Source organism: Eurosta solidaginis, chromosome 4 (genome assembly GCF_040869045.1).
Source record: "Eurosta solidaginis isolate ZX-2024a chromosome 4, ASM4086904v1, whole genome shotgun sequence".
Lineage (NCBI taxonomy): Eukaryota > Metazoa > Arthropoda > Insecta > Diptera > Tephritidae > Eurosta > Eurosta solidaginis.
The window spans coordinates 228,554,178-228,582,006 of NC_090322.1; the positions used below are offsets into that span (position 1 = coordinate 228,554,178).

At 39.0% G+C, this 27,829-nt stretch overlaps 1 protein-coding gene across 5 annotated transcripts in view; it reads left to right on the top strand.

The window, feature by feature from the left end:
- The window catches only part of LOC137251050 (mucin-22), a 66,564-nt gene extending 39,697 nt beyond the window's left edge, over positions 1-26,867 (top strand). For all 5 annotated transcript variants that reach the window (XM_067784945.1, XM_067784943.1, XM_067784942.1 and 2 more), the window contains exons 3-6: positions 21,343-22,898; positions 22,962-23,108; positions 23,174-23,773; positions 25,824-26,867. In XM_067784945.1, the coding sequence (XP_067641046.1) occupies positions 21,343-22,898; positions 22,962-23,108; positions 23,174-23,773; positions 25,824-26,056 (2,536 nt within the window). In that variant the 3' untranslated portion in view covers positions 26,057-26,867. The remainder of the gene's footprint in view (positions 1-21,342; positions 22,899-22,961; positions 23,109-23,173; positions 23,774-25,823) is intronic.
- The last annotated feature ends 962 nt before the right edge of the window (positions 26,868-27,829 follow it).

The window sequence follows — 27,829 nt, forward strand, 5'->3', positions numbered from 1 at the left end:
CGGTTTATTATGAAGCAGATATCGATAAAACTTCAATTTAAAATCGATGACACATCCCTAATTCGTCGACAAAATGCTGATAAGAAACCAATAAAATTACTCAGTGTTTTTTGGTAAAGGTACCCTGTTGTGGTTCAACTAGTCCCCTGGGCGAGTAGAAGATACTAATTTTATGTGTTTTTTTTAGTTTTTTTTTTCGGTTTGAGGGGGGTGGCATCCGTTAAACGAAACCAATCTGGAAAATATTTAAGCTCAGATTTTTAAATTTTCACTTCTAAAATCGTATTTAATTGATACTGTGCGTAGTCGCCGTCACTTCTCTTGCTGCCACATTCCAAGCAGTTGCGCAGTAGCAATTGCCGAAAACCCGACAGCAACGAACCGGTCTGAAGAGGGGGCTGCACTACAAGGGACCGCGGTGAAGGTAGAGCGAACACCGAATTATTGAAAATAGATTGAAATAGCCTGTTTGTGCTGGCTTGAGCTCTCAAAGCAAGAAATAGAGTGGTTGAAACCAGTACCCGGTTTGTTTTATTCAATTCACTTTTTAACGTACTTTCGCTGCGGTTTTTAACGTTCACAAACAATGTATTACCTACGAGTTACATCTCAACAAAATTAAAATAAAAAGGAATGTGCTTGGCTTGGCTCAAACCACTTAAGCATCTTTGGCAGTTTGCCTTGAGCTTTGCTTTGTTGCCATCAACACATTTATGTGCATATGCCACTGTTGGTGCTGATGTATGTATGTGTGTTAAACAAACGACAGCATACCTTTTGGTATTTCAATGAATAACAATAAGAAAGGAGCCGCACTAAAATGAGCAATAATAAAAACAACAAAAGCAAAAAAAAGCAGGCAGATTTTCAGTGCACTGATGCGCTTTTAAACACAGACACACACGCACACAAATAAGTACTACTGATTTATTATTTGCTTTTTCGATATTTTCAGCGCATTTGCCGTTGGTGATTCGCATTGGATTATCTTTGTCTTATTGACGCATTTTTCGATATTCCGTCTGATTGCCTTTTGTCCGTCCGTCTGCTACTTTGGTAAAGCATATTTGACTCGTTAGACTACAAATGTATGTACATATTTAGAATGAATGTATGTATGTATGTATGCAGGGGCGGATTAAAGATTTACAAGGCCCGGGACTAAAATAAATATGGGGCCCAATTTAGGGAGCAAAATATGATCATTTTTATTAAAATAAATAAAAACTGTTATAATTATTTTTATAATTTATTCTCGCAAATGTTTTTTCTTTGGTACTTATATATTGAAAACTATAAATTATTATACAATTAAAAATATTTTTTTCTTGATTTTGCTCTGGCAAAATCACTTATCAAATCATTAAAATCAATCGATCGAAGTAAATCAACTTCAATGCTTAACCTCATCAATGCGACCAACCGTTCCTCTAACATAATTGATCGATACATATTTTTTATTCTTTCTAAAACCGAGAATGACCTTTCAGATTCGCAGTTTGCTATTGGAATCGTAACCAAAATCCTGTAAGCGATGTAGATATTCGGGAATACTTCGATCATGTTCACATTTACAACCCAATTAAGAACTTGCAAAGGGCACAAAATTTGTTGTGTTTTGTTATATAATTTTTCTGTTCTATTGGAGAAAAAACCTTTTGGCTGTAGTTTCAAGCGGGGTATAAACTGTAGGAATTCTAATAATAAGTCATTTTGCAAATCATCCGAACAAACTTTTTTCAAATTTGTTGATTTATGTATTTAATTAGCGAGCTTTGCTCATATTGCTTTATACAATGGTTTTTGTAATTGATATTAGAGAAAAATTGTAAGTTTACAAACGGCGATGGTTACTAGGACATGTTTCTGAATTTCACTTCTTCATCAGCTAGCTTTTCGGGAGCTGAGCGTTGAACTCGAATCTCCAACATTCATATCAGTGCAAGCCTTTAGCTGCTACGCCATATGAATGTTCCGTTGTTCGCTGTACAATTGGTCTCTAAGAGTTGCCTTTTTGTTTATATTCCTTTTGATCACCTAGTAACCATCGCCGTTTGTAAACTTACAATTTTTCTCTAATATCAATTACAAAAACCATTGTATAAAGCAATATGAGCAAAGCTCGCTAATTAAATACATATGATCATGTTGATATAATAGTAACAGCGGAAGTATTAAAAAAAAAAAACAACAAATACTGTAAAAATCCGAACAAATGTTACTAAGCTTTCAAAAGCGCGCCTAAAAATCATATCCACACCATTAGGAATAAACTACATAAAGAGTGTATGTGCCTACATGGTGATCAAAAGGAATATAAACAAAAAGGCAACTCTAAGAGACCAATTGTACAGCGAACAACGGAACATTTGTTGATTTAGTTTCCAATTCATGTGTTGTTTCAGATTACAATGAGTTTATGTCATGATATACTTACTATCATGGTATAAATATTACCAGGTAAAACCATTTACTCTTCTTGCCGGCCATCATTGTGAATACATACAAGTGAAAAATCTTTCTATTCCTCCATTACCGTACCTACCTGTCAAATAATAACTGACAGGGAGAACGGCTGTCGCGAATAGTCAGAGAATGGAAGAAAGTTTCGTTTTTTTCTCGCGGTTATTAAATTGAAGTGCCATGAATTGCCCATTTTTGTTTCAAATCAGCTTTTCTTTTAAATGTGTATTTAGAATATCAGACTACATATTAATATTCTTTTCTAAAATTTAGTTAATAGATTACATTTGAGGAGCCAGTAAAGAAAACATTTTAAAATATGTAAATAGTGCAATATATCAGTCGTCTACAAAAATGTTTGAAAAACACTATTGAGCAAATGAATTAAGTAATCGAACGGCGATTGAACAGGTGATCGAGGCTGTTTACTATTGTGAACGTTTTTATTAAACATTCGCCACTTGTATGAATTCACAATGGCGGCCATGATGGTTTTTTGATTTAAAAAAAAATTTAAAATCACTCCTTAAAATTTGTGAAAATGTCAAACCAAAGAAAACACACAAAAAATTGTTGGTATGACATTTTTCACTTTTTTTAATGCCAAGGAAATAAAAAGCTTATGAAATAAGTGAAAAAATATTTCGAAAAATTTTGAAATCCGCTTTTATGTAGTATATAGCAAAAAAATTAGTTGCCAATATACTGGATGTCTCAACACGTCCTATTTTGGCAAAGGGAAAGAAAAGACCATACTTCTTAACCTCTTCGAATTAAGAAGCGAATGTTGGAGACCACCCCTATTGATTTTTCATTCATCCTTCTTCACTTGGTTGATACGCCTTTAATCCTTAAACATGCTGAAACTTCACTTCATAAGAGATCAGCAGTGTTAAATGTTCCTCGCGGTTGGAAGATAAATTCGTTAATTGGCGCTAAACCGTTTAGGAGATACTGGTCGTTGCGTAACAAGTCACTCCAGCTAACCCTTTTTGGCGATAACTGACGCAACAGGGGGCACCAAGAGAGATCAAAGTATTCCCCCACCTGCTTCTCCGAACTCAGTAGAGATCTTCCCATAACTTGCCCACGCCAGCAAAAGCGCTGTAGCTCTTCGCAGCTAAACAGCATCGTTCAGTTGGAGTATGATAGTTTGTGGAGGCTGAATTTACCGGCGTCTGCCGCCGTGGTCTAGAGCTAGTGTGTTTGGCATATCCATCAAAAATATTTAAGAAAATTTGTATAAATGGTATCGATTGTCCCTCGGCATTACCTTGGCATCAAAAGTTCGCCCGCCTTAGCAGAAAAATTTTGGCTCGGCATAAAACATGTATTTAGGTGAGCCAGTTCGTAGAAAAATGAATACACGATACTTAGTCTTCAAGTGGGATGGAAAGCTATACCTTAATCTCCTCGGATATATGTCACACCAAATTGTTATTATTAGTAGGTATATATCTCTTACGTACAACTTGACACAACAATTTGTTGAAGAAAATCCCTCAGAAGAGGATCGCGGCCTGATGCTTCTTTTGCGGGAAACCACAATACAATTCTGAATTGAAAATTCTGGAATGCGGTTGACCGTTGAGATTTCTCTCCCACCAAAAAAAAGTTATTTCCAACAATAAAAAATCCAGTTTTGGAAAAAATATCATAATATTAATGTTAGAACGCAAAAATATATGGTAATCCTATACGACAGCATGACACTGGTAACATGCGTTCACAAATACCGAGAGAGGTGTAAAAAGACTCGTATTGACACCGAATATGATCCCGGAGTGCTCCGAAACCGAGGGTGGAACTCATAGTATTTTTGCGCAGAACACCTTTCTGCATTGGCGGCCTTTGATCGCGCTTATAAAAAATTACCTTGGGTGGGTCCAACACCGGTTTGGAGACCAAAACTTATATCCACGCAAAACACTTATGTTCACAACTTTTTTTGTGGGTACCACAAAATCATCAAAATTACAACAACATGACAATTTTCAATATTTCTTTTGCAAATATCTCTTGACAGACACAAAATTGTTTACCCCCGCTGTCGGATTCGCGATCCTGGATCCAAAACGCTTCTTTTGATAACCCTCTTGATATTTTTGGACGTGTATTAAGAGTGTCATGCTGTTGTATAGAATTACCAAATATATTACAGTTTGTTATATTTTTGTTATGAAAACAAAACTAAAATAAAACAAGTAAGGAAGGTTAAGTTCGGGTGTAACCGAACATTACATACTCAGTTGAGAGCTATGGTGACAACATAAGGGAAAATAACCATGTAGGAAAATGAACCGAGGGAAACCCTGGAATGTGTTTGTATGACATGTGTATCAAATGAAAGGCATTAAAGAGTATTTTATGAGGGAGTGGGCCATAGTTCTATAGGTGGACGCCATTTAGGGATATAGCCATAAAGGTGGATCAGGGTTGACCCTAGAATGCGTTTGTACGATATGGGTATCAAATGAAAGGTATTAATGAGTATTTTAAAAGGGCGTGGACCTAAGTTCTATAGATGGACGCCTTTTCGAGATATCGCCGTAAAGATGGACCAGGGGTGACTCTAGAATGCGTTTGCACAATATGGGCATCAAACGAAAGGTGTTAATGAGTATTTTAAAAGGGAGTGGGCCTTAGTTCTATAGGTGGACGCCGTTTCGAGATATCGTCATAAAGGTGGACCAGGGGTGACTCTAGAATGCGTTTGTACGAAATGGATATCAAATTAAAGGTATTAATGAGTATTTTAAAAGGGAGTAATCCTTAGTTCCATAGGTGGACGCCGTTTCGAGATATCGCCATAAAGGTGGACCAGGGGTGACCCTAGAATTTGTTTGTACGATATGGGTATCAAAAGAAAGGTGTTAGTGAGTATTTTAAAAGGGAGTAATCCTTAGTTCCATAGGTGGACGCCGTTTCCAGATATCGCCATAAAGGTGGACCAGGGGTGACACTAGAATTTGTTTGTACAATATGGGTATCAAAAGAAAGGTGTTAATGAGTATTTTAAAAGGGTGTGGGGCTTAGTTCTATAGGTGGACACCTTTTCGGAATATCGCCACAAAGGAGGACCAGGGGTGACTCTAGAATGTGTTTGTACGATATGGGTATCAAATTAAAGGTATTAATGAGGGTTTTAAAAGGGAGTGGTGGTTGTTGTATAGGTGGTCGCATTTTCGAGATATCGCCATAAAGGTGGACCAGGGGTGACCCTAGAATTTGTTTGTACATTATGGGCATCAAAAGAAAGGTGATAATGAGTATTTTAAAAGGGAGTATTCCTAAGTTCCATAGGTGGACGCCGTTTCGAGATATCGCCATAAAGGTGGAGCAGGGGTGACCCTAGAATTTGTTTGTACAATATGGGTATCAAAAGAAAGGTGTTAATGAGTATTTTAAAAGGGTGTGGGGCTTAGTTCTATAGGTGGACGCCTTTTCGAGATATTGCCATAAAGGTGGACCAGGGGTGACTCTAGAATGAGTTTGTACGATTTGGGTATCAAATTAAAGGTATTAATGAGAGTTTTAAAAGGGAGTGGTGGTAGTTGTATATGTGAAGCCGTTTTCCAGATATCGACCAAAATGTGGACTAGGGTGACCCAGAACATTATCGGTTGGATACCGCTAATTTATTTATATATGTAATACCTGGCAAGATTTTAAGGGTTTTTTATTTCGCCCTGCAGAACCTTTTCATTTTCTTCTACATAATATGGTAGGTGTCACAACCATTTTATAAAGTTTTTTCTAAAGTTATATTTCGCGTCAATAAAACAATCCAATTACCTTACCATGTTTCATCCCTTTTTTCGTATTTGGTATAGAATTATGGCATTTTTTTCATTTTTCGCAATTTTCGATATCGAAAAAGTGGGCGTGGTCATAGTCGGATTTCGTTCATTTTTCATACCAAGGTAAAGTGGGTTCAGATAAGTACGTGAACTAAGTTCATTAAAGATATATCGATTTTTGCTCAAGTTATCGTGTTAACGGCCATGCGGAACGACAGACGGACGACTGTGTATAAAAACTGGGCGTGACATCAACCGATTTCGCCCATTTTCACAGAAACCAGTTAGCGCTATAAAATCTATGCCCCTACCAAATTTCAAAAGGATTGGTTAATTTTTGTTCGATTTATGGCATTAAAAGTATCCTAGACAAATTAAATGAAAAAGGGCGGAGCCACGCCCATTTTTAAATTTTCTTTTATTTTTGTATTTTGTTGCACCATATCATTACTGGAGTTGAATCTTGACATAATTTACTTATATACTGTAAAGATATTAAATTTTTTGTTAAAATTTTACTTTAAAAAAATTTTTTTTTTAAAAGTGGGCGTGGTCCTTCTCCGATTTTGCTAATTTTTATTAAGCGTACATGCAGTAATAAGAGTAACGTTCCTGCCAAATTTCATCATGATATCTTCAACGACTGCCAAATTACAGCTTGCAAAAGTTTTAAATTACCTTCTTTAAAAAGTGGGCGGTGCCACGCCCATTGTCCAAAATTTTACTAATTTTATATTTTGCGTCATAAGTTCAACTCATCTACTAAGTTTCGTCGCTTTATCGGTCTTATGTAATGAATTATCGCACTTTTTCGGTTTTTCGAAATTTTCGATATCGAAAAAGTGGGCGTGGTTATAGTCCGATATCGTTCATTTTAAATAGCGATCTGAGATGAGTGCTCAGGAACCCACATACCAAATTTCATCAAGATACCTCAAAATTTACTCAAGTTATCGTGTTAACGGACGGACGGACGGACGGACGGACGGACGGACGGACATGGCTCAATCAAATTTTTTTTCGATCCTGATTATTTTGATATATGGAAGTCTATATCTATCTCGATTCCTTTATATATGTACAACCAACCGTTATCCAATCAAACTTAATATACTCTGTGAGCTCTGCTCAACTGAGTATAACAAGTAAGGAAGGCTAAGTTCGGGTGTAACCGAACATTACATACTCAGCTGAGAGCTACGGAGACAAAATAAGGGAAAATCACAATGTAGGAAAATGAACCGAGGGTAACCCTGGAATGTGTTTGTATGACATGGATATCAAATGAAAGGTGTTGATGAGTATTTTAAAAGCGCGTGGCCTTAGTTCTATAGGTGGACGCCTTTTCGAGATATCGCCATAAAGGAGGACCAGGGGTGACTCTAGAATTTGTTTGTACGATATGGGTATGAAATTAAAGGTATTAATGAGGGTTTTAAAAGGGAGTGGTCCTTAGTTGTATATGTGAAGGCGTTTTCGAGATATCGACCAAAATGTGGACCAGGGTGACCCAGAACATCATCTGTCGGGTACCGGTAATTTATTTATATATGTAATACCACCAACAGTATTCCTGCCAGAATTCCAAGGGCTTTTGATTTCGCCCTGCAGACCTTTTTCATTTTCTTCTACTTAATATGGTAGGTGTCACACCCATTTTACAAAGTTTTTTTCTAAAGTTATATTTTGCGTCAATAAACCAATCCAATTACCATGTTTCATTCCTTTTTTCGTATTTGGTATAGAATCATTGCATTTTTTTTTTTCTTTTTTCGTAATTTCCGATATCGAAAAAGTGGGCGTGGTCATAGTCGGATTTCGGCCATTTTTATACCAAGACAAAGTGAGTTCAGATAAGTACGTGAACTAAGTTTAGTAAAGATATATCGATTTGTGCTCAAGTTATCGTATTAACGGCCGAGCGGAAGGACAGACGGTCGACTGTGTATAAAAACTGGGCGTGGCTTCAACCGATCTCGCCCATTTTCACAGAAAACAGTTATCGTCATAGAATCTATGTCCCTACCAAATTTCACAAGGATTGGTTAATTTTTGTTCCACTTATGGCATTGGCCACCGTGGTGTGATGGTGGCGTGCTCCGCCTATCACACCGTATGCCCTGGGTTCAACTCCCGGGCAAAGCTACATCAAAATTTTAGAAATAAGATTTTTCAATTAGAAGAAAATTTTTCTAAGCGGGGTCGCCCCTCGGCAGTGTCGGGCAAGCGCTCCGATTGTATTTCTGCCATGAAAAGCTCTCAGTGAAAACTCATCTGCCTTGCAGATGCCGTTCGGAGTCGGCATAAAACATGTAGGTCCCGTCCGGTCAATTTGTAGGGAAAAATCAAGAGGAGCACGACGCAAATTGGAAGAGAAGCTCGGCCTTAGATCTCTTCGGAGGTTATCGCGCCTTACATTTATTTTATGGCATTAAAAGTATCCTAGACGAATTAAATGAAAAAGGGCGGAGCCACGCCTATTTCGAAATTTTCTTTTATTTTTGTATTTGGTTGCACCATATCATTACTGGAGTTTAATGTTGACATAATTTACTTATATCCTGTAAAGATATTAACTTTTTTGTTAAAATTTGACTTAAAAAAAGTGGGCGTGGTCGCTCTCCGATTTTGCTAATTTTTATTGAGCATACATATAGTAATAAGAGTAACGCTCCTGCCAAACTTCATCATGATATCTTCAACGACTGCCAAATTACAGCTTGCAAAACTTTTAAATTGCCTTCTCTTGAAAGTGGGCGGTGCCACGCCCATTGTCCAAAATTTTATTAATTTTCTATTTTGAGTCATAAGTTCAACTCACCTACCAAGTTTCATCGCTTTATCCGTCTTTGGTAATGAATTATCGCACTTTTTCGGTTTTTCGAAATTTTCGATATCGAAAAAGTGGGCGTTGTTATAGTCCGATATCGTTCATTTTAAATAGCGATATGAGATGAGTGCCCAGGAACTTACATACCAAATTTCATAAAGATACCTCAAAATTTACTCAAGTTATCGTGTTAACGGACAGACGGACGGACGGACATGGCTCAATCAAATTTTTTTTCGATACTGATGATTTTGATATATGGAAGTCTATATCTCTCTCGATTCCTTTATACCTGTACAACCAACCGTTATCCAATCAAAGTTAATAAACTCTGTGAACTCTGCTCAACTGAATATAAAAATTTAAATGTCAGAGCAGTGAGAATTTTAAAAATTTTTTAAACGTCATTTCGGCTCTCACAGGTTTTACCTTGTAATATTTATACCATGCTTACTATAGTCCGAACTCTGAACGTGCTTGCTTATATTATCTTATATTCTTTTCCATATTACTATTGTATATAAATTTTGAGGTGCAAAATTAAATTATGCGTACGCAAATACGTAATATGATATTATTTATTCGAGCTCGCGGGGCCCTCCCGATGCTGGGGCCGGGGCTATATCCCCTGCTATCCCCTCCTCTAATCCGCCACTGTATGCATGTGTGAATGATATCGACTAACACCGGTATTAAAACACCTTTGCGCATGCCCTCCCTATCATTGCATTGTTGCTCGCTTGTTGGGATTTAACGATATACGCAATAGCGTATTACACAGGATTACTGGCTCGTAGGTTACAATATATGTTGATCACTTTTCTTAGGCCAAATGCTTGATAAAGTAGGATATGCATTAGGTACAAATTAACCTTTAAGCCGATATCCGTGATAAGTAGAAGCTAATTTGGGCGCTTCAAAAACGCTGAGATACCGCATATTCTTACTGTGATACTAGCTGGGTTGATATTGTGTGCACATCTGCATAAGACCATTTTCGACCTACTATAGGTAAGATGGCAGCCACCGTTGTGTGATGGTAGCGTGCTCCGCCTACCACACCGTATGCCCTGGGTTCACACCCCGGACAAAGCAACATCAAAAAAAAATTTTAGAAATAAGGTTTTTCAATTAGAATAAAATTTTTCTAAGCGGGGTCGCCCCTCGGCAGTGTTTGGCAAGCGCTCCGGGTGTATTTCTGCCATGAAAAGCTCTCAGTGGAAACTCATCTGCCTTGCAGATGCCGTTCGGAGTTGGCATAAAACATGTAGGTCCCGTCCGGCCAATTTGTAGGGAAAATCAAGAGGAGCACGACGCAAATTGGAAGAAAAGCTCGGCCTTAGATCTCTTCGGAGGTTATCGCAACTTACATTTATTTTTTTTATTTTTATAGGTAAGATTGTGTTGGTTGGTAGCCGCCCGGAAAGGAGAAGCTCACTTGGACAGAAAAAGCTGCTTTGTGATACCATAAAAGATAGCGGTGGCAAAGGTTGGGTTAGGTTAGGTTAGGTTAAGAGGGCGTGCGTGGGTATTACCCACACTTCCACACGGGGACAATTTTGATCATTGTAAGTGCCCTCAGTAAGTGCAGTGTGGCGGCACATTCGTTTAACCCTAATGGTCTTCAACGAACCACTTATTTTCCCTGATGAACCCAAGAAGAAGCGAGACGTACACATTCCCAACCTCTGTCAGACTGTAGAAGAACCGTGCGCCCAGAAATCTGAGTTTTCTTCTTTGAAGCCCCGGACATCGGCTGAGAAAGTGGTAGATCTAATCCTCTTCCTCCTCATTCTGCAGAGGGAGATTGTTGGTATTCGCCACCGTCGAAGCATTGGTGCGATAGCGCAATAACCTGTGATGACACCCGTAAGTAACCGCACAGTGGATTTGTTCCGTTTGAGAAAAAAAAAGATGGTGGCTTTCTTATCCAATCGTGGCCATAAGGACCTTCAGACTTCGCAGTTAACACTCTTGGTCCATATCAAGTCCGTTGTCCTGTTCTCATATCCCTCGATTATCGCCAGGAGGTAACCAAGCGGTGGTCGGACGAAGCTGTCCACCTCACTTTTGTCCAAATCGAAACCCTTCCTAACCATCTCATATGCGAGTTCATTCCCTCAAATACCGCTGTGTCCAGGGACCCAGCAAAGGGAGACATTGATATGACTTATAGAAGCCAGCGAGGCTCAATATCTCTGCACTATATCCGATTTTATTATATTGAAGTCAAATGCGCTTAAGGTGGCTTGGTTGTTAACAAAGATTGTTACGTCGGTGTCGGAGACCATAGTATCTTGAAGCAGATTTGCTGCTCTGTCTATGGCATAGACCTCGGGAATACACTACATGCGTCAGGAAGTCGGAATGATTGGCTTAACTGTAGACGGGTTGGGTACATCCCAGTTCCAGTTCCCTTTTCAATTTTCCAGCCGTCGCTTTAGATTGTAATTCCGCAGCCATTGTCTGAGCCATCTTCCTATTCCTCCCTTGAAGAATATCGTATGTACTGAACTTGGAAGTCCAAAACCTCTGTGATTTACTCGTTTAATTCCGTATAACTGTCCCTTCGTCATATCGTCCAGAATCGTCGAATGTTCGTGTTTAGCTGATTTCCACATGGTGGATTCTCTTAGCCGTAGGGCTCCCCTTGCTGCTAATCCCTGCACGAAGGCTTGTAGAGGCATAAAGTGAAAGATTACATTTAGCGCTTCCTCAGGTGCGCTGCTCACGGCGCATGATATTCCCAGGCTTACCAGCCAGCTTCCCTACCGTCTTCCACCAGTCCAGAGCTCCTTATGTTAGTTTGGACGTGTGACTGTGCTGTGCATGCCCTGAATGAGATTTGGTGCCAGTCCTCAGTTCCGTCCAAAAGCGTTTTGCAGGTGTAGTATGCTGTTAGAGCTTTCTTGAATCGAGTAGCGGCGATGAAACCTATAGCTATTTAGGAAGCCGTTGCATGACAACGATGTCGACCCTGGATAAGTTCTTCAGAGACCCTTCTAAGCTGAAACCGAAATATGTTCACCTATTTTTCGCAAAGCTAGACAGTCAAGTACGAATTCGCGTTTATTTCACCTCTTCAACCTCCATACAATAAGACGGGGTTTTCAGTATTCCAGTATGTGAGTCCATTCATTGGACTGTGTCTCGTCAAAACCCCCATCAACATTGATAGATAAGCCTCTGTGAAAGCAATAATATCAGACGACCGCTTTTTATCCACTACCGGCCAAAAGCATAATGCTACCCTGCAAGCGTTCGTGTCCTGCCAGCGTTTTTTCATCTACAGAGCAAAGCACAGGTTGCCAAGCGTACACCGTATTCCCTAAAATCATCTTTATTCGATTCAGTTATTTCAATGCTCGCTGAACAATCCACGTAACGAAGTATATTGTTATGACCCGGGACCCAGATGATATTAATATTAATGTAGTTCGACGCAAACGCATGCGAGCTTATGCATTCTCATACCACCCTCATTCGGACCACACTTGCACTTTGGGCTTTAATAGTCACTTGGCTATCGAATTAGCTGTTTAATTCACAAATTTCAGTAGCACTGGGCATAGGGGATTTCTATACATCAATATCTAAATATTTGTGCCTTGCCCCTGTCAGGGCAGCTAAGCCCGGGGTTGACTAAATGACTACAACTGGCAAACTCCACGCACCTATTACAGCTGAGGTGGTTCATAATACTGAGCGGTACTGCATGGATTTCTATCAGCCAGGAGTTCATCAAAACTCCAATAACAATTTTGAGCCTTAGTGAAACCAAGTACATCCGCTGAGTGCTTGGCATCAATAACTTACCTGAAAGATCTCGGTATCAGCCCATCGTTGATTTAGCTTGCCTTTTAAAAAGCAAAATGTAAGGAGCCATCGGTTTGTACTGGCATCCACCTCCGGCTTGTTCATACTAAGAACGGCTGAAATATGTGCGTGATAATTTACAGGGATGTCGTTATGCCTTTAGAACCCGATAATATGACAAAACCAAAGCGAAGCGAGTGAGTTTTAATACTGGGGTTAAAAATTAAATGGGGTAGAAGAGGAACGCACACTCCCTAGGGAAACGCGAGTCACTATATCTCAACTTCGATCTGGATACTGTAACAGGTTAAACTCTTACCTATCCAGAATCAACCCCGACATACAAAACATATCTCCTGCTTGTAACGTGTTCCCACATGACCCCAACCATCTCTTTAACTATATTGTGGAACCAACGTCTCTAACATTCCTCTATTATGGTCCACCCCTGTTGAAACAGCAAGTTTCCTTGGACTTCCGTTAGAGGATATTGATGACAATTTGTGATCGGTCACACCTATTGGATGGGGCAAAGCACTGCTACAACAACAACAACAATAACACCAGTATTAATACTCACAAATTATGCTTGGCCACACAGTGCTATCATACTTGCCTGACTGAGCAAGCTCTGCCAGTATGCTATCCGTGAAAAAACCCCAAACTTCTCTTCCAATTTGCATCGTGCTCCTTTTTTAATTTTCCCACAAATTGATATATTTGAAGCGGACTCCGAACTGCAGCTGCATGGCAGATGAATTTCAATCGGTTGCGGACCTGTAGATTTCCAAGAGCGTGTGGCCATTATATAACGAAAAACGATCTATAGCTGTCCTTAAGATGAACAGAAGGGATATGTATATCCAGAGTAGTTGCGGTGCTCACGGGACATTGGACAATTGGGGTACATGCGGCACAGATGTGACTGAAACACAATACCTCCTGTCGCAGCTGCAAGCATCCAGAGGCGGAGCAGACGGTTGAGCATCTGCTGTGCGAATGCGCAGCACACTGTCGAAGCAGAATAAAGTTCCTTGGAAAGCCTTTTTCGAAAGCCTCCCAGAACTCAAAATGTTAGGCGGGAGGGCTTCTCAAATTTATAAACTCCACGGGATGGGTATAAGTGGGGGGGGGGGGGGGGGGTGTCCCCTGAGGCGCTTGAAAATTCTTATCAGTCTTCCTACAACACCCTTTCATTGATTAACTCACGAGTTGTGGTATTAAAATGGCGCATGAGCGCTAATTGGAGTTAATTTGGACCACTCCAACCAACCAACCATGACCCGAATGACGTATATATGAAGATACTTTTACGAAACTTTCTCAACATCCAAGTCTGTGACATTTGAGGAAATACTCAAAGATTTAAACAATACCGGTCAAAACTATCTGGCAAGGACATGAAGTTTCATCACAATTTGAAGCAGCTAAACGACTTACCCAATTAAAATAACACTCCATGTATAATTTATGTGCCAACTTATATGATGAGGAAGTACAAAAACCCAAAAGAATATAATAAGTTTCACAAGGACACTTAAACAACTTAAATGAAAGCAATATTCCTTTCCTTTATGCACGACATGCTAAACGCTGGGCGGAAAATATTTAAATGCACAACATCAATGCAAACAGCAATTTGATCTAAAAAAAAAAAATCCACTCTCAAGGTTATTTATACTACACGACTGCTAATTATTCAAGAATTGCGAATTTCCTAGTGGTCAACTTCTCATGCAACACCACCTTCACTTTTTGACGTTAACAAAACCAGTTAAGCGACGGTCTGACTTGTCGCATTCTTTAGTAATTTAGCAATACAAGATAACTTCAGCTTCATGAGCAAGACTGAGACTATAACGAACAAACAACCGGTGTGGGTAACCGGTTTACCCATCCCAGTCGAATTAGGTTTGAATGTATGTATGTATGTATTGAATATGTTGCGAATATTCGCATTCTATGAACATCGGAACTTTCGATTTATTTCCAATATTCGTTTTTTGCGCATTTTAAAGAAAATCTTTTGTAATTGCGAATGTTCTCTTCAGTCGATTAAATTTTAAAGTTTTTTTTAATAAATTCAATTTTAGTGCTTTCTTTTATTTGTTTGGGTTTGAAATTTGAGTTGAAATCTCCAAGCCATTAGAACGAGCGTGAAGGAAATATGCTGAAAAAAATTAGGAAATGAGAAGCGTTAAACTCAAATAAGGCTGGACAAGAAAACATTTTTACTTCTTCTCACACCTCAACAAAAGGGCAAAAGTTCCGCAACAAACAGCGCGTGTGGGGGGAGTTGTGTATTTTCTCGAAGTCAAAGCGAATGGTCGTATTGTTATTAGCGGGATATCAGCTATTAGTCGTATATGTATTTCGTAAGAAAGTAACAGAGTAGTCGTAATTAGGGAAACTAGGTTAGATTGAACTGGTCGGATAAGTTAGGTTGAATTGTAGCCAACCTAGCAGGGGAGGCTCACTTAAAGAACAGGAAGGTTCACATTAGAAATGACGACGTAAGCCAAAGCTACTTAGTGAATTACTGCGTATCAACGATTCCAAACCATGAACAATACCGATCTCAGCTCTGGTTAAGTTCCCCCGGGGATCCGAATGAGCCGTACCGCAATGGATAGTGACTCGTTAAATATCCAATCTCCATGAACAGATAAATCCTTGTGAACAAAACACGGCCGTGTTGTGTTGGTACCGTTGTCCGCCTATAAACATCCACAACATACACAATTTTGAAAAAAATATTTCAATTAGAAAAAATGTTGTCTAAGAGAAGTTGCCCGCTGTTAGTAGTTCGGTAAGCATTTGGAGTGTATTTCTTCCATAAAAAGCTTCTTCTCTCTCGTCTTGCCAATATGTAGGAAAAATTAAAAAGAACCTTGACGCAAATTGCAGAGAAGCTCGGCCCAAATCATATCGTAGGTAAATCGCACCCATTTTTTTTTTTTTTTTTGTTCTTTATGAACCAACTAATTTCGGCGGACCTCGAGCTATCCACTTACAGACAGAAGAATTTCGTTCTCCCGCAAAAAGTAAAGTCCACCCCGCGTTTGTTCAAGAAACACGAAGCTCATCCAATCACATCACAGGTGTACAGAGAAACGCCGAACTGCCCCAGAGCAATCTGAAACCGATTTAGTCGTTGTGCGTTAAGATTTCTGATTTTAATAGCCTTACCGCCAATATCCACCCCAGTTCGCCTTAGCAAATATCAGGCATTTCTAGGGCCCAGCTTAATTGCTGTATTGTGATCTCATAACTGTGCAACTACTTGGTTAGGATGTGTTGCAGAAGCTAAGATAAGGAACAGGTCACTGGGACATTTTATGTTGGTCCATAGCCCTACCCACAGTCGAACTGACTTCCATTTATTTAGAGAACCGCTTCATGACAACGGTAAATCTACGAATAAATCACATATCCATCTTGTAGATTTCTTCCGAAAAGTTGAATACGTTCCCAGCGAGGTATTTACGCCTCGTCAGCGCAAAGGGTTAGCACCTGACCTATTCGTCAGGAATAACGCTAACACATCTATGGCTATCCAGTATATTAAGAGGCATACACGGACTCCCATTGAGCAGTTTCCTGTTATTACTCCAGTGATAGAGGAACTTTTGTAAACTGAGTCTACATCGGGCAAGAACGACCTCAATATGCGACAAGAGCCCCGTAGAGAGCAACTGGCCGCCGGAATCACAAAGTTTCCACTTGTAGACACATTCAGTTAACCATAGCCTCTCCAGACCAAGAGATCTGCCTGAAAGTTTTCAATGATGACCGTATGCGCAGGCACCTAGATAATTTTCATCAACACATGACTAGAATCTACCGCATGGTGGCGGAGATAACAGCTTTGGTAGTATTCTGACTATGGGCGTATAGAGATAGAAGAGTTCCATCTGTCGCATTCTTTATAGCTGCAATATTCGCCTGGAAGACGCTGTCGTAGGCGCTGTCGTAAACGGGCAGTCAAAATTTCCGGCTAACATTCTCATCTGGCTTGGATCCATCCCGTCCCAAATGAGTTCCCCACCTAATTCAACCCTTGAGTGAATATGAGTGGTGAATGGGGTATCAGTAGCGAAAGCCAACGCATATTTTTCTGTATTACTAGGAATGAACTCAAACTCAGTCAAAATGCTGGAGTATGTAATTGGCAAGTTTATATCCCGCGTCACGAAGCCGTATTGCCGCATTGCGTTTTGTGCCAGAATAGGTGTTGAACGAAAGGCCCCACTTAATCAAACCTTTTTAGTGTTCTCTAATCCTTCGCTCTCTCCACACCGCCCCAGCAGTTCTGTCAGTCAGGAATATCCTGATGAATTCTAAAAAAGTGGAGTCGACTGCCGTTGTTCGAAGTGCCCGTTCAATTGCCACTGACAATCAGCACAAATTCTTTGTCCTCGTGGGTCCTCTCTTTCAGCTAATATTCAAATTAGTGATGTTTCCGAAGACCTGTAATTACAATAGGCATATTAAGATGCCGAAAATCGTTCCTGAGAAGTCCTTTCTAATACGTAAATACCAATCAAGCGTTCCATCGTTTTGAAAAGAAACTTGGCGTTGCTATTTAAAGCATTTGGGAGAAAGGTGTTCCTTTACTTTGCAATGAAAGTGATTTTGAGCATATTTCAAGACTTGGGCACATAGCACACCCGCAGAGAGTTGGCAAAAATGAGAGAAACCTCTGACGAGGTGCTAACACTTTAACGTTGCGCATGCAAGAATTACACAGAACGTACTCTTCTGCGATCTCCTTAACAAAACACTTTTATTTATATTCGGAAATTCAGACCCGCTCACATATGAACCAATGATCCTGTGATTTGTGCTGCGACTAAGAATTGGTAATTGTCTGGTAAGGGTGATTACGAACTACAATTTAGATCATATTACGTTTCTATCACTGTTCAGTCACACTCACGCTTTAAAATCTCTGTGACTGGGAAGTCACTGTTGCACATAAAAATAAAAATAAAAGAAAATGCAACGCTCAGTAACTTCCGAAGATATTTTTGGTCGAGTTTTTCTTCCAATTTTTGTAGTGCTTCTTATAATTTATCCTACAAATTGGCGGAATGAGTCCTACATGTTTTTAAGTCGACTCCTAACGGTATCTGCAAGGCATATGAGTTTTCACTGACAAGCTTTAATGGCGGAAATACACTCCAAGTGTTTGCCAAATACTTCCGAGGGGCGACCCTTAATTGAAAAAGATTGTTTCTTAATTGCTAATTTTACTCTACCCGGGAGTTGAACCCAGGACCCTCGGTGTGGTAGGCGAAGCACGCTACCATCACACCACTGTGGCACATAGTTCCTTTAGAAATTGAGGCTTCCAAACTTCTGGAAAAGAACAAGTCAACACCACCAGCGGGTTAGGCTGCTTAGAGTATACCCTCGGCATGTATGCCTGTCGTAAGAAGCGACTAAAATACTCAAGTGATTCAAGGGGTTGTGTAGCGCAACCCTTTCAAGGGGTTGCCAGTGCAATTTATAGCATTCCGACCCGATTGCGAATCTCACCTAACCGTGGCGAATTCTGTTTCTTAAGCAGCCGAGGCTCTAGCAACCCCAAGTTGCTCATGGAAATAGGGGATGGGGGCGGGATCACCATGAAGGTTCAATGTGGTCATATTAAATCGTTCACGATATGGTCGGGCTTATACCTTAGTGGTGCTTCTTACCAACACGTACCGAAACTATATCCGGCAAACATTGATAACACTCCACAAAACCTTCGAGGAGTGTTTTTATGGCTACAACAACAACAACAGAACAGGGCTACAAAATATGTACAGTTCCAAAATTCATAACGATTTCTCAGTGTAAGAAAAGCTTTATGTGTTGAAAATTGAACGTTTTATTTTATAAACTTACGTTACTCACAAAAATAAGTACACACTTGGTTTATGCTGAAAAAAACTCAAATACAGTGGCCACAGCTTAATTGATAATTTTCATCTAAAATATCGCAAATTCCCTAAAAGAACCACTTTCAAAAAATGTCAAAGGTTATTCAAAGGTAGGGAGAGTTAATCAAAATTTCAAAGTTGACCATCAAAATTTTCAAATTTTTTTTTTTTTTTTTCAGAATTTCTAGAAAATTTTTGAGTATGCAGTTTTGTAGCCCAATAAATTCTAGTATAATAATGAGCAAGTTAGAAATAGCTCAAAATTTTTGCTGAATTTTCAGAATTTTTTTTCGGCGAGGGTGTTGAGGAATTTTCCACATACAAAATGTATTTTTGTTCATGAGATGTATGGAAGAAATTGCTCAACACCCTCGCAGAAAAAAAATTTTGAAAATTCAGGAAAAATTTTGAGCTTTTTCTAACTTATTGATTATACTAAAATTTATTGAGCTACTCGAAAATTTTCTAGAAATTCTGAAAAAAAAAAAATTTTTTAATTTTGATGGTAATTTTTGAAATTTTGATTAACTCTCCTTACCTTTGAATAAACTTTGATATTTTTTGAATGTGGTTTCTTTTAAGATCGCGGGTTCGAATCGAGCTCAAGGCCTAACAATAATTTTTTATCATTATTATTGTTATGATAAATTTTTTCTTAATTGAAAAAATTTTTAAATTAGAATAGAAGAAAGAAAAAATTTTTAGACAACTGCCAAAGCTCGTTGTATAGATCCATTTCGGGAACTGCTAAATTCCTTCATCGGCAACGTTTAGGCGCCGCTGCTATAACCATTCAGCCACCACAGCGGTTTTTTGTTTGTCTTCATTAATCCTACTTCCATTCTGGTTCGTGCCAATTGATATTCACAACACTGCGACATCTGTTGCAGAATAGCTGTGAAAATTGGACTTGTTTGTTGGCAATGCTGCCATAGTGTCATATTTTATTGCCACTTTTTTCCCCGTGCTCTGGGATGTATTAACAATTTTTGTTGTATCAGTAGGCCGATATAACAACAAAAATTGTTAATACATCCCAGAGCACGGGGAAAAAAGTGGCAATAAAATATGACACTATGGCAGCATTGCCAACAAACAAGTCCAATTTTCACAGCTATTCTGCAACAGATACAACAGTGCTCTGGGATGTATTAACAATTTTTGTTGTTATATCGGCCTACTGATACACCAGTGCTCTGGGATGTATTAACAATTTTTGTTGTATCAGTAGGCCGATATAACAACAAAAATTGTTAATACATCCCAGAGCACGGGGAAAAAAGTGGCAATAAAATATGACACTATGGCAGCATTGCCAACAAACAAGTCTAATTTTCACAGCTATTCTGCAACAGATGTCGCAGTGTTGTGAATATCAATTGGCACGAACCAGAATGGAAGTAGGATTAATGAAGACAAACAAAAAACCGCTGTGGTGGCTGAATGGTTATAGCAGCGGCGCCTAAACGTTGCCGATGAAGGAATTTAGCAGTTCCCGAAATGGATCTATACAACGAGCTTTGGCAGTTGTCTAAAATTTTTTCTTTCTTCTATTCTAATTTAAAAATTTTTTCAATTAAGAAAAAATTTATCATAACAATAATAATGATAAAAAATTATTGTTAGGCCTTGAGCTCGATTCGAACCCGCGATCTTAAAAATCAGTAGGCCGATATAACAACAAAAATTGTGGTTTCTTTTAGGGAATTTGCGATATTTTAGATGAAAATTATCAATTAAGCTTTGAGCCACTGCATTTGAGTTTTTTTAGCATAAAGCAAGTGTGTACTTATTTTTGTGAGTAACCATATTGTACCGAATTTACTGAAATTCCTCTTATTTACAACCTTCTACTAACGTTCGAATCACCAAACTGTTGAATAAATAACTCCACTATTCAATAATGCAAAATAGCCTTTATTCAAGTACTTCACAGTACTACTACTTCTCGACAGACAGTGTGCTTAAATTAAACTCATTACTGATTCTCAGCTTTACCTCCTTTTATACTCTGTGATTTCTCGTTCGCATACTTCTAAGCGTTTCTATTTCTAGAATTTACTTCTCGTTTACAAGCTATAAATTTCTCAGCTATAACTACAGATGCACGATTTTATAGCTTCTTGCATAGCCCATGCGCGTGTATATGTGAGTGATACTTGCACAAATGATTGCATACTTTTGGGAGTATCTTAGATATATGCATGTGTTTGTGCGTTACCCTTACAAGTCACTGCTTAGTATCGGCATAGAGATGATAGTATCCCTTAGTGTTGCTAATATTCGTCACAATATTTTAAAAAAAGAAATTTCTTTCCACGTTCGTATCATCCCTACATATACATATACATATCTTTTCACATTATCATTACCTCAACTTAATTATATATGCTTATGTATATACAATTATGCAAATTTACGAACATTTTTTACGTTGTCTGCTGAAATATTATATTTATGTAATATAACACTCCCTCCGTTTTTTTTCCTTTCCTCATTACAGTCAATTGATATGCTGTTTGGCGATATTAGCCAAGGCGCAAAACTCCATCGAACAACAGCCGGCGGATGCGTTGGTAAATCAATTAAATTTCGAGACCTCACACAAACATCCCGATGATGTTAATATATTTCAAACATCACACAAAATTCCCAGACACACTTTTTTACCAGATTCTGATTTGGATTTACTGCAGGGCACAATGAATTTACTGCCCACAAAGGAACGCCCCGAACTGAACCCAGTTTTAAGTGCGCTAATCAATGAGGATGTAATGAAAAGTATCGAAGCAAAACGTGCCATTGAAGAGAAGGAGTTGGAACAAATTAAAGCTGAGCTTGAGGCGGAACGTAAACAGGAAGAAAAAGCAAAAAGATTGTCTGAAAAGGCTGCCCACAAACAGCCGTCCGAGGAAGTAGCCAATTATGCTGCACTTACAACAGCCGCGCCCATGAAGAAGATCGAATTGGATGAAGACTTTAATACCGGTTTCGTTGATCAATCCATCAATTTAGATGCTGCCGGTTCAGAGAGTAATAAAAAGTCACGCATTGAAATTAAAAAGGGACCCAATGGACAAGACTATGAATATGAATATGTTTACTATTATGAAGATGAAGATGACGCTAAAGCAGCAGAAGCACCAGCTAAAGCCGATGAACGTGGCAAATCACGTTACAGCAATATCGAACGCACGACGTCAGCGCCAAGTGGTAACAGTCTGGTGAGCAACAAAGCGAAAGGACGCTCATCAAATGTTGCCGACGTCAGCGTCGATGAAGTCGAACCCGAACGCCTACCAGCGAATACGCGATTCCCTAATCGTGGCAAAAATGTTGATGCACAACCAACACCCGCACTTGATTCGCTTGAAAATGCAGCTGAAAAGAAGAAGATAAGCGTTAAACGCCCAAGCCTGGAGCTAGTAGACAGCGCAACCTTTAACACAGACGAGAAACAGGTGAAGGCCACACGTAATGGTGATACTGAAACAAAATCGGCAATTGTAATTGAGCAAGAACAAGCAGCCGCAGCAGCGGTAGCAGCAGCAGCACAAGCAGCTGAAAAGAAAGATGCTGGAGATAAGCAGAGACGTCAACCAACTGTGGGTAGCGTGGAGGAGAGTGCGACCGTTAAAGATGCCGAAGATGGTGAGGTGGTGGAGCAGACCACATTGTCTATGCAAAAGGCGGCATTAGATTTGTATGCAATTTTAGCTCATGAAAACTTTAATATGGACATGACTACCGACACAGATGCCGGTATAACAACAGTGCTGCCCGACACCACCGATGAAGGAGCCATGACAACTTTTATTAATCCAGAGTCTAGCTCGAGCACAACGTCTACAACTACAACCACTACTACAGAAGCACCTACCACAACAACAACAACAACAACCACAACACCAGCACCAGGGCACTCTTTGTACGGCGGAAAGCGTGCGGGTTTGAATGGTGCTGGACGTAATCGTTTCAAACTCAATAAAGGCGGCAAGAGTGAAACTAGCACAACAACAACAGAAGCACCAGCATCAGAAGCGCCGAAAACGGGCAAAAGTAAGTAAAATCATTTTGAAATTTGTATGCTTATATGCATGATGATTTTCTCTTCTAATACAGATCGCTTCTCACGGCCATCTATTGGTGGACGCACGCGCCCTGGAGGGCGCACCACCACCGCTGCACCAGCGCCTGTTGATGAGGATGAAGAAGTAGCAGCACCCAAAGAAGTGAAGCCCGTAAGCACCGGTTTTGGACGTGGACGACGTAAGTTGCAGCACTTGAAACTTAAGGCTGACTAACCTCATTTATTTATTTTATCTTGCTTACAGCACGCAATCGCTTCAATTTACGTAGCACTACAACCACCGAGAAGTCATCAAACGCTGATAACGCCGACGTAAATGAGGATGTCGCTGTAGCTTCGAGCACTACAGCACGTTCATTGCGTGGTGGACGTCCAACACTGGGTCTGCGTGGACGCAGTCGTACCACAACTGTGAAACCTGCATCCACCGCTGAGGAACATAAAGATGAGGAAAATGCTGGTAATACTGGTGATGAGAAACCTGCACCAGTGCCAGTGAAACCGGCGTCGCGTTTTGCACGCCCCGGTGCTGGTAATCGTCTTTTGACACGTGGCAAACTTGCACGTACTACAGAAACCCCAGCTGTTGATGATTCGACAGCAGAAAGTAGTCATCATAATGATGTTAAGGGTGAGGAAGAGGGTGGTGCAGATAACACAGAGAAAACCGCTGAAGCGGAAAATAAGCATACAACTTCACATGGGCTGAATCGTTTGAAGTCACGCCCACATTTGCACAAGACTGAGAGTTCGAAGCCTAAAGTGGCACCAGCGCCAGTAGCGCCACGTAAAGTCAATCCGTTATTGGCTAAGCGCCGCCTACCGTTGGGACACTCAACAACGGGTGAGTGGAGAAGTTTAATTATGTTAAAAAAAGGGTTGCCAAAAGCTTTACTTTAAAATTGTTTTCACGATGTGTATTTCAAGACTGTTCTCTAAATTAAACTAATTTTTAAAACTCTTCTGCCATTTAAGCAAAAGCTCAAGAGTCTATGAGACCGTTTGATCATAAATGTCAATGCATCAGAACTTTCCTGGCTCGACTATCTTTCCACCTCTTGGAAGTTCGAGTTTCTCTTTAGAAAAACTCTCTTTTAATAAGATAAAATGTTAGGGCGACATAAGGTCAATGGCCAAAAGATCAATTGACTTTATGTCCACTTCAAATGGTCAGAAATCATTAACATAATTACGTTTTATAATTTAACTTTAAAGCCATTTAGGAAATGCAGCCATCCGAATTATTTCTAAACTTTAAGTTGAATGACTTCTTCTTATTTCAAGAGATAAACTCATTCGGCCATATTTCATCCAATTTTTCACTAGAGTAGAATGGGACCAAATTATAGGTTAAAGGGAAACAAATGTTGTTGTTGTTGTTGTTGTAGCGAAAAGGACACTCTCCGATGTTGATATTCCTTTGCCGGATGCAGATCCGGTACGTTTCGGTAACAAGCACCATAAAGGTACTAGCCCGACCATCTCGGGAACGATTTGATATGACCACATGAAACCTTCTAGGCGATGCCGCCCTCTCACCCTATAGATCCATCAAGAGTTCGGGGTCGCCAGAGCTTCGGATGTTAACAAGATTCGCCACGAATAGGCGAGGTTTACAATTGGGTTGGAGAAGCTATATATTGCGCTGACAACCCCTTGAATCCGTTTGGTATTGTAGTCGCCCCTCGCTGGAGGGAGCGAAAACAATAAAGCGTAACTGTTATTCAGCCGTTGTTAATATTATAAGAAGGTGCGAAATAAAATAATCGCCACTAAAGAAAAAAATAAAGTTGACTTTATGACAACAGCGTAGTCAGTAGACATCGGAATAGTTTAGGAATGCTCAGAGTAATGCTTTATTCCCACTTTTAGTTTCTACATCTCGAAGATTCCCACCAGACGGTGTCCTTTGCCGATGGCTGCATGCTTCAAAGTTATTACCGATCTCTCTGGTTGTTGTTGTTATGGTAGTAGTACTAGCTCTTTGGTATATCCAGTTTATATGTCCCATCTACGTCAACTGCATTACGTTTCCTTCTGTCCGATACCCAAAAATTGTGGACGTGACGGTCGACATTTCCAGGAGAATGCCGCCGTTATTGCACATAATGTTCAGCGTCGTAACAAAACTCTCAACTTTATCGCTGGCATAACTTTGGACAATTATTGTGCTACGTGTATACGATAAGGTACAGACATATCCCTTATGACTAGGTTAATATTTGAGAAACTTTTCTTTCCGGTAGGTAAAACAAAAAATTTTACCTCTTCGACAAAGTAAAAATTTGATAAATTTTTCTCTCCAAGGAGTGGATGGGGGGCCGACTTTTTCTAAAAAGCTATTAGCTTGAAATTCGGCACAGGGGTATGTCTTTGACTATGTTGATATTTGAGAAACTTTTCTTTCCGAAAAGTGGATCAAAGGCCTGCATTTTTCTGAAAAATCTAGTTTTTGTACGATTTACCTGAAATTTGGTACTTTTTTCCTGAGAAGTGAACCAGGGGCCGACTTATTCTTAAATATTTAATATTTGGTGCGATTTGCTTGTGCAGAAGTTTCCTTTTGTCTTTGTAAGTACTTCTGAAACATTTTTCTCCGGAGAGTTGACCTTGAGCCGAACTTTTCCAAAAAATCGTATATACCATGCGGTAATGGGGGATGGACATAAGGTAGATAGATGTTCAGAAAAAAAGAGAAGGAGAGGGAGGCGACAAGAATAGGGTGGTAGAGGGGAGGTAGATGGCATGTGAGTGGGAGGGTATTAATCATGAGTTCAATTAGTTTATCTGCAGCAACAATGCACCGAATAACAGCTAGTTTAATTTAATTTTCGACTGACATTTATATAAATATCTTTTTTTTAATACTTATTCCATTTTGCAAACATCCGCAGAAACACCCGCCGAAGAGGACAACTCCACCGCTGTTGAGGAATCAAAAACGGAAGAAGAGAGTGCGCCAGCTGCCATTTCCGCTGATGCGCCAAATGGCGATGATGCTGACAGTGCCAAAAATGATGGAGCAGCCGACGATGCAGAAGCAACAACGAAACAACAAGCGCGTGGCTTGGGATTATTAATGCAAAGAAGGCGTTTGCCACTGCGCAAGCCTGGCACAATACTGTAAATTTCTAATATTTTTCGAGCGTCTATGTGATGAAGCCAATATCAAATACCAGTGAGTGTGTGATGGAGCTAAAATGCGGACTAGCGTAGTAATAGGAGCTATCATCATGAACACGAGCTTACCTAAGTACTACGTGCTGACAAATGCATATATCTCAGTGCCGTTAATGCTCTCAGATTGAATTAATTTAAAGAAGAAAGGGAAACATTTAAAAAAAAAAGTATGAAAATTTTTGTATGTTTTAATTTTAGTTGAAAGTGAATATAAACAAAAAGGGGAAAAATACTCATAAGCAACTTTTTTTGCGCTGAAATTTATATAACTTTTAGTTTATTTGCTTAAATGTTTCTCAAACAAATTTTTTTGTTTTTAATTTTTCTTTAAATTATTTTTTTGTATTTTTATTTATACTTTTTTTTAAATTTTATTTTTATAAGTTTCTCTAAATTTAGTATTTACTCATATTTAATATAAACAACACGAAAAATGTCCATTTGTGCTCCCTTTCCTTCTCCCTGCCAGCGTTGCATGTAATACGTATGCGTATTTTAAGTGTGTACCCTTTATTTTAAGCTTTTGTAATTACATAAACTCGAAACAATCGCACAAGAGTAGAGGTATTCGAAACTTATGAATTACTTACTATTTTAGCAAAACTTCTTATTATTATTTAAATTAAAAACATATCCAAGCTTTTATAGCATCTCCAGCGTACTATTTGCCCTTCTATACATATGTTTGTATATGTGTGAAGTTAAGTTGAAAATTTGTAAGCGAAAAAGACAAATAAAGATATCTGAAACATAAATAATACGTAAACTATAAACCCACCACAAAACAAGGCCTACATTTAGGCGTTCCTTTGACAGTTTTTACATTGCAGCTGTGTCTACAATACGAACGCAACGCCCTCCTCGTTAACATTCACACACCAATGCACACATCCACCTAAAAGCGCAAACACATACATACTTTTGTAGCATTCATGCAGCCAACTCATAAACTGTGTTTACAACTTCGTTATTACACTCTCGTAAAATTCATGATCAATCGCGGGTTTTATTGCATACTTATGTGGGTGTGCTTGCCCTGTAGGAAAATTCTCTAGCTTTCAGTGGGCGCATTCAGCATTAATTTTCCTTACGTTCAAGAAGCACAAAAACTTCGACCTACGTCGTCGTCTGTTAATGGCTCTTAAACAATGCTCGTCATCGCACTAATTGAAAGCACACTTTGTTGTTGTTGGTATTGTGACGATAAGGGCAATCTCCGAAGGGTTTATTTTCAATATTTATAGCAGGGTTGGGCCTGTAAACTGTTTACATTGTTTACAGCAATTGTTTACAATAAACAATGTAATTGTTTACAAAGCTTATTGTTTACGTAAACAATTAATTTTTATAAACAATTCATTTTTTTGCTTTTTTGTAAACAATTGTAAACAATTCATATTTTTGCTTTTTTTTATGAGTCAGAAACAATCTACTTCTAATTAAGCATTTTTACTATTTTTCAAACAGTTTTCTATAAAAAAATACGCTTTAATATTTCGTATTTTAATATTTTTTATTAATTTTTTTTTTAATTCCGATTCTTCATTGTTATGCTCAATTTTCATTTTATAATAAAAAAAAGTAACTACGTTTATATTTTTATGTCAAATATACAGCCTCCCTGAGGAAGATGGAAAATACCCATAGAAACGCGTAGGAGAAAATGAAAAACTTGTGTTTTGTCTTGAAATTATCGGCCGAAAAGCTCCAATAACCACAA